General features: G+C 45.2%; 1 protein-coding gene across 1 annotated transcript in view; it reads left to right on the top strand.

The window, feature by feature from the left end:
* The first annotated feature begins 2165 nt into the window (after positions 1–2165).
* Positions 2166–11922, top strand: part of IL2RA (interleukin 2 receptor subunit alpha) — a 50094-nt gene continuing 40337 nt past the window's right edge. Inside the window, exon 1 of the mRNA XM_002820497.6 lies at positions 2166–2573. Coding sequence (XP_002820543.1) covers positions 2510–2573 — 64 coding nt within the window. The 5' untranslated portion in view covers positions 2166–2509. The remainder of the gene's footprint in view (positions 2574–11922) is intronic.

Here is an 11922-nt window from a genome sequence, read left to right as displayed (position 1 = left end):
ATACCTATGTAACCAACCTGCACGTTCTACGCATGTATCCTGGAACTTAACTTTAAAAAAAAAAAAAAGAGTTTTTAATCCCAAGAAAGATTAACAGCAAATAGAAGAAAGAAAGAGATATAAACAGTGAATTGCAATGCAGCATGGCAGGTGTTATGATGGAGTAGAAAGGACTGGAAAAGGCCTCCTGGAGGAAGGGACACTCAAGTGTCTTTCCATTTCATCTGTAAACTCATTAAGGGCAAAAGCTTTGCTATAGCTTCAGTATGAGATCCTGGGCAATTCATGACAAAATGGGTCTGCTTTTGCACCCACCACTTCCTCTCACATCCCTGCATCGTGCCATGCAGCATGAACTGGAAACCTCAGCGTCAGCAAACGACGACAGAGCGTTCATCCGCAAGATGAACCAGAAGAGCCAGTTCAATGACTTGTTTAACCGTGGTCCATCTCAGAACCAAAAGTTGGGCCTCTTATTTACCAGAAAAATTGTGGGGGCTTTGTGATATGGCTTTTAAAAAATCTTGTAATTGCCAGGCATGGTGGCTCACACCTGTAATCTCAGCACTTTGGGAGGCCGAGGTGGGTGAATCGCCTAAGGCCAGGAGTTCGAGACCAGCCTGACCAACATGGTGAAACTCCGTCTCTACTAAAAATACAAAAACTAGCTGGATGTGGTGGCAGGTGCCTGTAATCCTAGCTACTCAGGAGGCTGAGGCAGGAGAATCACTTGAAACTGGGAGGCAGAGTTTGCAGTGAGCCGAGATTGTGCCATTGCGCTCCAAAAAAAAAAAAAAAGACATTAACATAAATTTAAATATTTTATAATGACAATCCATTAACTACTTAAAGCATAAGCTATTTTCCTGGAGAGGCAGCAAGTGCATTCTACTCCCACACCCAAGAAGAAAGGAGCGTGACTTTGGTGGGAATACTAGGAGTTTCTACTGAAGCACTTGCCCGCAGAGTGAGAAACGTTCCTAGAGAGGAAGTTATACCTGCTGTGGAATTTAAGAGAATCTTGTCATATTTTGATAAGTTTTTTGAGACGGAAGTCTCACTCTGTCACCCAGGCTGGAGTGCAGTGGCGTGATCTCAGCTCATTGCAGCCTCTACCTCCTGGGTTCCAGCTATTCTCTTGTCTCAGCCTCCTGAGTAGCTGGGATTACAGGCACCCGCCACTACGCCCGGCTAATTTTTGTATTTTTATTAGAAACGGGGTTTCGCCATGTTGGCCAGACTGGTCTCAAACTCCCGACCTCAGGTGATCTGCCTGCCTCAGCCTCCCAAAGTGCTGGAATTATAGGCGTGTGCCACTGCGCCTGGCTAATTTTTGTATTTTTTTTTTTTTTTTTTTTTTAGTAGAGTCAGTGGTTTCACCGTGTCATCCAGGCTGGTCTCGAACTCCTGACCTCAGGTGATCCACCCACCTTGGTCTCCCAAAGTGCTGGGATTACAGGCACGAGCCACCGGGCCCAGTCAACGTGATGTGTTTTGGAACCCTGAATTCCTTGGCTGGCCCGGAGGGTTTTCTTTTTGTTAATAACTTTGCTTGCTTTCTAGTATTTAAAAAATTGTGTTTTGCTCTAACTATGCAATGGCTTTAAGTCTTAGACAAATTTCCAGGGAGCAAAACACACTCAACCATTTCATAATAATCAGAAGAGAGCTCTGATCAATAAATAAGCAAGACTGAATTTTACAAAATAATCCAAAGTTTAAAACCAAAGCCCACTTTTTGCATGATCCTTTAAGAGAAAGACAAATCTGGAAGCAAAACACCTTATAAAATGACAATGCAATTTCAGGAGCCCAGGGCACCATTGTGAAATGATGATGGCTAGTACAGGTTATAAGTCTTGGGGAATTATTTATGAATTCTCAGGATCCTTCAGTTCGCCGCATCCTTCTCCATTATTTGAATATTGGAGGCTGCCTGATCAGAATCTTGGCAGGACTTTGCTCCTTCATCCCAGGTGGTCCCTGCTGACTCCTCAGGACATTACAACCCTTGGGGGAGGACTCAGCTTATGAAGTGCTGGGTGAGACCACTGCCAAGAAGTGCTTGCTCACCCTACCTTCAACGGCAGGGGAATCTCCCTCTCCTTTTATGGGCGTAGCTGAAGAAAGGATTCATAAATGAAGTTCAATCCTTCTCATCAACCCCAGCCCACACCTCCAGCAATTGAACTTGAAAAAAAAAAACCTGGTTTGAAAAATTACCGCAAACTATATTGTCATCAAAAAAAAAAAACACTTCCTATATTTGAGATGAGAGAAGAGAGTGCTAGGCAGTTTCCTGGCTGAACACGCCAGCCCAATACTTAAAGAGAGCAACTCCTGACTCCGATAGAGACTGGATGGACCCACAAGGGTGACAGTCCAGGCAGACCGATCTTCCCATCCCACATCCTCTGGCGCAATGCCAAAAAGAGGCTGACGGCAACTGGGCCTTCTGCAGAGAAAGACCTCCGCTTCACTGCCCCGGCTGGTCCCAAGGGCCAGGAAGATGGATTCATACCTGCTGATGTGGGGACTGCTCACGTTCATCATGGTGCCTGGCTGCCAGGCAGGTAAGGGCCTGTGGGTGCCCCCGGAATTCCAGGAAGGCTGATGGGCATCCCTCTTCCCAGCCACAGAACCAGAGGGAGTCCCCAGGTAGATGGTTCCAAGAAGGGAGTTGAATCTTGGGTTCCACCTCTTGCCTGTGATCCACGGGGACCCCAGTTTATGCCTCACTGTTCCTTGGTCTGTCAAGAGAGCCTGAAATAGCATTAGGTTCTCCTGTCCTTCTCAGTCCTTGACAATTAACTCTGGGAAGAATAGTGTGGCATGATATTTGGGATATTTGGATGTTAACAGGGCCCTGATGAGCAGGTTCCTCAAGAAATTATCTTTTATTCTTCAATGAATTTCCCTTTATTCTCTGCACTCCCACCCCCCATCTAAGAAGCTATCAGGAAGCTCTTTAAGTTCAGGTTAATTTGCTGGAGACATGAGTACTCATATATCAAACACTGGGATAATTTAAGATCTCAGAAAAGTTTAGCTTCAAGGATGTATACACTGCTTTTACATCTTAGGAAATAACACCTAGGAATTTCCTTACAAGTGCAACTTTACAGAAATTTTTTAAAATATGCATACTCACTTTTAGAACATTACTACTTCTCATAATCCTATGTATATACATGATATGTATATGTATATGTGTTTATATATGCAAATTTTAAATTTCATTCCTTGTTTCAAATGGATTTTCTCGAAGATTTTTTTTTTTTTTTTTGACACCGTCTCTGTCAGCCAGACTGGAGTGCAGTGGCGTGATATTGGCTTACTGCAACCTTTGCCTCCCAGGCTTAGCGATCCTCCCACCTCAGCCTCCTGAGTAGCTGGGACTACAGGCACACGCCACCACACCTGGTTAATTTATTTTTTTGTAGAGATGGGGTTTTTGCCATGTTGCCCAAGCTGGTCTTGAACTCCTGGGCTCAAGTGATCCACTAACCGTGGCCTCCCATACTGCTGGTACCACAGGCATGAACCACCGTGCCTGGCCAATATTTTTTTTAAAAGAAATAAAAAACCACCAACTTCTACCTCAAACCACTCTTCCTAATTGAGTGTGAATTTTCTAATCATGTCTTCCCTTTGCTTACTCAGGAAGACAGATAAGAAAGTTTACAGTGTCTTTTGAAAGTCTATAATGGCAACAAGTAGAATGCTAACTGGCTGCAGAAAGAATTTATTAAGAAATGAAACATAATGATGCATTTCAGGAGTCTGCTTGCTTGTTTAGGGGAAGAGGCCAGTCATGCTGGGCTGTGTACTGGCCCAGATGTAGGAGTGTCTTTAAAGAGGGCATTTTATTTACTTATTATATATTTATTTATTTATTTATTTATTGAGACGGAGTCTCACTCTGTTGCCCAGGCTGGAGTGCAGTGGCGTGATCTCAGTCCACTGCAACCTCCACCTCATGGGCTCAAGCAATTCTCCTGCCTCAGCCTCCTGAGTAGCTGGGTTTACAGGTGCGTGCACCACCACGACCAGCTAATTTTTGTATTTTTAGTAGAGATGGGGTTTCACCATATTGGTCAGGCTGGTCTCAAACTCCTGACCTTGTGGTCCACCAGCCATGGCCTCCCAAAGTGCTGGGATTACAGGTGTGAGCCATCGCGCCTGGCCTATGTTTTTTATTTTAATAGGTTTTTGGAGGACAGGTGGTGTTTGGTTACATGAATAAGTTCTTTAGTGGTGATTTGTGAGATTTGGGTGCACCCATCACCTGAGCATGTATGCTGTACCCAATGCGTAGTCTCTTATCCCTCACCCACCTCCCATCCTTTCCCCTGAGTCCTCAGAGTCCATTGTGCCATTCTTATAAAGAGGGCATACTTTTAGGAAGGTTTTCAATGTGATTTCTACCTCCACAGGGTCTTTGCTAACTCAATCCAAGCCAAGAACAGCAAAATCTTGACAATTAATCATGCTCTGCCTCTGGAAGACACATTTCAAGTAAACTCGTGTTATTTCTAGCCATTGGTGACTTATCCAAGGGTCCGAGTGGTGTTGGTGGGAGCAGGGGAAGTAGAGTCCCATAAGGACTCCTTCACACCATTCTCAACATCTGTCCATACACCATCTGCCCCTCAACACTATAGGAAATACAAAAATGAGCGAGATATAGTCCTGACGCTTAAGCAACTTATAACCTGGTGAGGAGGAGAAAAGCCTAGATATAAATATAGTAATACCAGCCAGAGTGTGGTAAGATCTACGGAGCGTGGGGCTATCAGAGAAGGCTTCATGAGGATGACATGTAAAGGGAGCCCCAAGGGACCAGTAAATTTCCATCAATGAGATTCCAGAGAGAGAGGCCCCAATGAGCCAAAACACAGGAGTGCCTTAGGGAGCAGCAGGTGGTCCACTGTGCTCCTGCCCTGGACAGGGAGGGTGGGGATATGGGGAATTCAAACTGGAAAGTTAGGATGAGGTAAAATGAATCATCTAAGGCATTAGGCATTTTTAGTCTGTATATTGCTGGGCCCTGGGATGTGGTCAGAAAGAGAATTCTCCTAGTGAAAACTTCTTAACTCCACTTAGTAGGCAATAAAGAACTACAAGAAAATTTAAAACTACCATTTACAAAGTAACTTCTATGTGCCAGATATGTGTCTTATTGTAATCTTCATAGCCACTTTGCAGTATGGATGTCATGAACCCCTAGATGAAGCAAGAACCCAAAACTCAGACTCGCACAGGCAGTGAGAGTGCCAGGGTTTGAACCTGGTCTCCCTGGATTGTTCTGTTTCTGTTCATTGCAAACAGGGTCAGAGCTTTATGGAGATGATACTGGCATAGAGTGGAGAGAGATCAGGTGCACAGAGACAGGTCATGAGGCTCTTAAAATAGTCCAATCACAAGGCAAACGAGGACCCAGTGGCCAAAGACAATGACATGGGTCAAGTTTCTGGAATCAACAGGAATTTTCAGGCATCACTCCAGGGTAAGAAACCATCTCATCACAGACTTTTTCTCCAAGAGGAACCTAGTCTTGAAACAACTCAGACTTTTTATTCCTCAGGGTAAGAGTTCTCTAATGAAATCAGACTGTCAACAGATGCAATTTCTAGCTGATTCATAAGGGCAGATTTTCATTCTGAAAATTTCCAAAGCCACCATTTAACATGGCAAGGGTTTGCGAGGACATATTAGTCAACTTGAGTGTTTTTAGTCTCTATATTACTGGGCTCTGGGATGTGGTCAGAAAGAGAATTCTCCTGGTATTACCAATATGGCACGTTATTGAAGTCACCTTTCTCAGAACTGTGGAAATTCTGAGAGCTTATATGTCCCTTGATCATCTTTCTTTCATTCTAGGAATTCTGTGATCAAATCTTTATCCTCTAGACTCAAAAATAATTCTTTAAAAAAACAGTGCGGAAACCCATTGAGATAATGTGTTTGTGTAATTATCCATTCTTGTAAAGACAACTGCCCACAATGGAATTTCCCATCTTCACCTTTGTCAGTCAAACACAAAATGTTTAACCCTTCACATTTAATCTTTCAACTTCTTGAGATCCCAAAGTATTATTGCTACTGTTACTTCATTCATCTTCAAGACATGTCTTGAGGCTGTAAGGGCTTTCCTAAACATTGGGAGCTTTTCGTAAGACAGTTGCTACTTTCCTTAAAACAGCATGCCTTAAATATGCAGTTTGATAAATCACCTGTGCATAGATCTCATTTTAGATGTGAGAATTGAAAAAGAAAAAAATTGACTTCACAATTCTGCACCAAAAGAATGAGTTTCACGAATGCGTCAGTTAGAAGTGCTAATATAGAATGGTTGGTGGGCTCTATAACTCCATTACTCCACCCCACTCCCCTGATAGAGAAGTATTCCCAGACTGGTTTTTGCCTAAAGCCTTGGGTATTCTGAATGCCTCTTTATGATTTTTTTTTCTTTTCCTTTTGAGACAGCATCTTACTCTGTTGCCCAGGCTGGAGTGCAGTGGTGAGATACTGACTCACTGCAACCTCTGCCTCCCGGGTTCAAGTGATTCTCCTGCCTCAGCCTCCCTGAGTAGCTGGGATTACAGGCATGTGCCATCACGCCTGGCTAATGTTTGTATTTTTAGTAGAGACGGGGTTTCACCAAGTTGGCCAGGCTGGTCTCGAACTCCTGACCTCAGGTGATCTGCCCGCTTCGGCCTCCCAAAGTGCTGGGATTACAGGCATGAGCCACCGCGCCCAGTCCTCTTTGTGATTTTTTTGTTGGAGTCATTCTTCTGCGAGCTATGGACACCATCAAGGCAGGCAGTCCCTCAACGTGGCGGCTGTTCCCGCCCTTCCCCACTCCTCTTCTTGCTCAAGGATGAGCAGAAACTTTACAGATAAAGAGAGAGTTCCCTCAGGAAATGAGGCATGTTGCTTGAGGTCACAGGGAATAGAATTAGCAGGAAAATAAACCTTGCAGGAAGCAGAAAGTAGTCCAAAGCACTGAGGAGAGGACACGGGGAGGACATGAGTTTTGGACAGATTTCTCTCTGCAAAATGAGGAGGTCACCCAGGGATCTTGAAACTCCCTTCCAGTTCCTTCACTCTGTGTCAAGGATTCCAGAAAGGAAATAAAATAAGCTCTGCTTAAAAGGCATTTTTCAAGCTGGGGAACTTTGGGATGAAAAAGTTTCCCAAATGAAGACATACTGGCACGGTCAGGGTTGAGCGACTTTTGTGTGTCAATGCACCCAAGCCTGATGTCTCATTGTGGGTTATTTCCAGCTCTGAAGAAGTACTGCCTGGCAGCCAGCATGACCCACTGCTTCTGTAATTGCTGCAGTTGCAGGTGTCAAGGCAAAAACTCCACTCACTCAATTCTCAAAATCTATCCAATACCTCTTATGCCCCTTTTCAATACTATAGGAAATGTAAAAATGAGAAAGACATAGTCCTGATTCTTAAGAGAGTCATAAGCTGGTGAGGAGGAGAAAGGCATAGATATAGTCATAGTAACACAAGTCTTATGTGGTAAGATCTACTGAGCATGGGGCTATCAGAGAAGGCTTCATGAGAGTGACATGGAAAGGGAGCCCTGAAGGACTGGTAAATTTCCATCAATGAGATTCCAGGGAGAGAGGCCCCAAGACACAGGGGCAGCAGGTGGTCCACTGTGCTCCTGCCCTGGACAGGGAGGGTGGGGTCCTCTGCTGTTTGTTTGCTTGTGTAGGAATTTTCCCCTCAAACAATGTCCTTGTCTCCCATGGGAGAAGTTTTACATGAGTGGGAACCCGTCTCTCTTCTCTATCCCAGGCCGTTCCCTGAGAGAAGAGAAAAGGGAACCTTCTTTTTTTCTTTTTTCTGGACAGCTTCACTGTGTCGCCCAGGCTAGAGCACAGTGGTGCAATCTCAGCTCACTGCAACCTTCAGCGCCTGGGTTCAAGCGATTCTCCTGACTCTGTCTCCTGAGTAGCTGGGATTACAGGTGTGCACCACCATGCCTGGCTCATTTTTTGTAATTTTAGTAGAGAGGGGGTTTTTGCTATGTTGCATAGGCTGGTCTTGAACTCCGAGCCTCAAACCATCCACCTGCATGGGCCTTCCAAAGTTCTGGGATTACAGGCATGAGCCACTGTGCCCAACTGAAAAGAGAATCTTAATTCAGTTGATTACTTCTAAAAGTTATAAGACCTTCTTCACTGAAAGAGTTCACATAGAAGCTGAACTTGAATCCAGCCCTCTTAAATTTCAGTTCAATATTCCCTGCACATCTGCACACTTTACATGAATTCTCAGTGATATTCCTTCATCCATCCATTCATGCATGAGGATTACAGAGATGAAGAAGGTTCTAGCTCTTATCCTCTTGTGCTCACAGTTTAACACGGAGATGAAACTGCTGCTGAATGGCTCCCATTCTGAAGTCAGCCAACAGTGTTTGCCAATAGCCCCCACTGAATCCCCCACCATATTCTCAAGTAACTCACTCATTTAGGGGAAAACAATAATATAATCGTCTCTAGAAATTTTAGGTATTCTCCACTCTAAGATTACTCAGTTTTTTGACTGATCTCAAGGCGACTCTGGGGTTTGCTTCTGTCAAAAAGAAAACACAGTTTCCACTGGGAAATGTGTGAAGAGTAATGGTTCAAAACGCCAGCTGTACATTAGTGTATATCCAGCATGCTTTAAAAAGTGATGGCCAAGACTAATAAGATGAATTAAGCGGACTCTCTGGGGAACAGAACCAAACATCACAATACCTTCTCTTCTAGTTCCTTGAATACTTCCAAATCGCACTTAGGATTGAAACTCACCAAATTAGAAGAGATGGAATAATGATTTCCGTGGTTGGTCTGATTCACTAGGAACAGGTATGCTCAAGCAGTACTTCTCAACCTTTAATGCATTTAGAAATCATCCAGGGATCTTGTCATGGAGCAAATTCCGACTTGGGAGGTCAGGGGTTAGCGCCTAAGATTCTGGTGCAAACAGATTCCACAGGAGGCCTATGTTGTGGGTGCATGAACCCCATTTTGAGTAACAAGCCTATCAAGTCAGAGAAGAAATATGCATTGCTTCTACCCACACAGAGCTTGCGACTGAAATGAGAAAATAGGCTGAGCATGATAGCTTACGCCTATAATCCCCACACTTTGGGAGGCCAAGGCAGGAGGATCACGTGAGCCCAGGAGTTCAAAACCAGCCTGGGCAACATAGTGAGACTCTGCCTCTTAAAAAAAAAAAAAAAAATTAGAAAAAGGGAAAACCAATCTGGGAAAGATCAAATATTGATCAAATATTGCAAATAATGCCATAAATGATCAGAATAGGGAGAGTAACATGCTACCTGGAGAACTAGAAAAAAAATTCTCAGAGAAGGTGGCCCTAGGACCTCCTGGCTCTGAATGGTGGTTCTGAATATCAGCAGAGGGGCTGGAGAATGGTGTTTTCTAGTGATGTTGCTGGAGTTGTATACGTGGACCGTGTTCCATGAGTAGTGAGCTGACCAATTAGAGGGATGAGGCATTTGCCAGGACAACTACATAATGAACCATATTTCAACATACATGCAGTTTTGTGTGTGTGTGCCAAGCAAATGAGTCTCAGATTCTCGGACAAAAACGAATACTTTTGCTCAGACAGACAGCACGTGAGTGCTTCTCCCCCAGCTTCAACCCTGCAGTGTCTACAGGTGTCATTGGTCCCCGGTAGATGTCCTCGGTTCAATGGGTCACTAATCACTTATCACTAGCACCACATGACCCTGGATGGCAGCCAAAGAGTTCCTGGGTCTTGTTTCCCTACCTCCACCTTTTTTTCCTGATCCAGCCCGAGCCATGTGCACACCACAAGGCTGGAGTCCCAGGGCTTTTGTCCTGACAGCCCATTCTCCCACTCCCACACCTAACCAGTTCCCCGGGGGTTTTTGACCAGCAGCTCCGCCTGCAGCCCTCGACCCAGATCCAGGCATCCTGCTTAAGGAGGGGTTCAGGTGGCAGGAAACTCCAGGGCAACAAAGTGTGGGTGGCATGGGTGGGGTTGACCGGAAGGTCACTGTGCTGGGAGGAAGAGGAACGGGCGGAGGGAAGGCAAGATACGGATCAGGAGTATTGACATCCTGTGCCAGTAGAGGGGCCTGCCCCATGGTGGAAGGTGTGGTCGGACAAGCTCGCTGGCCCATGTCCCCCCGTTTCCAAGGCTTTTTCCTCCCACGCTGTATGCAGCGCAAGAACAAGCCGGTGCAATTGGACTAGCAGCAGTTGAGTCCTTTTTCCCAAAAGACGGAGAAAGAGCAATGTTTTAAAAGAATAAAAAGGAAGCTGCAGCTGGGCGCAGTGGCTCATTCCTGTAATCCCAGCACTTTGAGGGGCCAAGAGGGGAGGATCCCTTGAGCCCAGGAGTTCGAGACCAGCCTGGGCAACATAGTGAGACCCCACCTCTATTTTTTAAAATGATAATTAATTTTAAATAAGGAAGTTGTGTGGAAGCCATTGGTTTCTTTATTCTAAAGAGCGTGGAAAATAGGACAGTCTCCAACAGACCCTGAGTTCCTTTGGTAAGAAAGTGAGCAAAGCTATAGACCAGGAAACAGATGACTGGTTAAGGCCGGCCCATGCACCAACTCCTATACTGATAGCTATGTTTCCTTTCGTTCTTATTTGCTTCAAGCTTTGTTCCAGAAAACATTTGAACACTAGCTAGAACCACCACAGTGAATATCCACTGCCTAAATGCTATCTTTCAGGTATTATGTTCAGACTTAGTATTACTTTGGTTAATTCTCAAAATAAAGTAGGTCATTTGATTATCCCCGTTTTATGCCTGGTGAACTGTGGTTAAATGGGCTTACAGAGATTAGATGGGTTGCCTGATGTAGCCCAATGAGGAAGGGGCTAGGATAGGAAGCAGGCGCTCTCATTCCAGAACCTACCTTTTTTCCTCCTGTCTAAACTGCTGCTAAAGGTCAAAGACAAAGGTGCCATGTGAGCAGCGAAGTTATTTTTGTTTTTTACAAAGGTGAAGTAATAGGCTGTGAGTAATGCCCACTGCTCCTTCAGCCCCAGGTACATGCAGTGAGGCAGCACCCACAGAGCCGCGTGGCACTCCTCAACCTGCTGGAGCAGTCGGCCTCCTGCAGGATGGCTTAAAGACCATCTGGTCCTTGGGGTCTGGGTTCTCCGGGTCCTGCTGTTCCCTGCAGCCCTCCTTCTACCCCCTGAGCAGCTTGGGGCATCTTTAGAGAAAGCGGCAGTGTCACACCTGCCCCAGCAGCCACAAAACAGAGGAAATTCTGAGCACCTCCGGGCGTGAGTCACCACACCACATTCAGGAATTGCCACCTCTGCCCACAGAATCACCCACTCTTTTCTGTTTGGGACCAAAATAGATACCTCCTTCAGAAGCCGCTGCTTTCTGTACTCTCAGCAATAAAAAAACAAAGGCAAGGATAGGTGTGTGCCTCTGAGGCGTGAGGGGGGCGCGTTTTCTCCCCTGGGAAGGTTTTCAGAGAGAATTTGTTGCTACAGCAGTACGGGCAGCCGATGGTTTGACGGTACAGGAGGAAGAAGGAAAGTCAGGGAGATTGGAGACAACCTCTTGTGTGGTAGGACTTCCGGCTATTGGTTTGTTCATTTCTTTGTTCATTCATTCATTCAGCAAATGTTCATTGAGGAACTGCTATGTGTCAGGCACAGGGTTTGAGACACAGAGATGAATAAGAGCCCGTCCTTGACCTCTGCACAGACAATTATGACACAGGCTAAGTGCTGAGATACAAGTTTAAAGAAGGAGTTGATGGAACACGCAGATCGATGTTCATTACCCCTGCAAAACACAGCACAGCTCACATCAGGGACTGCCTCATTCTCATCATGTTAGATGTGACAGAGAGGACAGCAGAGAGCATTGTTTTGT

This window comes from Pongo abelii, chromosome 8 (genome assembly GCF_028885655.2).
Source record: "Pongo abelii isolate AG06213 chromosome 8, NHGRI_mPonAbe1-v2.0_pri, whole genome shotgun sequence".
NCBI classification, from domain to species: domain Eukaryota; kingdom Metazoa; phylum Chordata; class Mammalia; order Primates; family Hominidae; genus Pongo; species Pongo abelii.
Note: the sequence above shows the minus strand (reverse complement) of the source record. Positions and strands in the feature narration are given on the sequence as shown.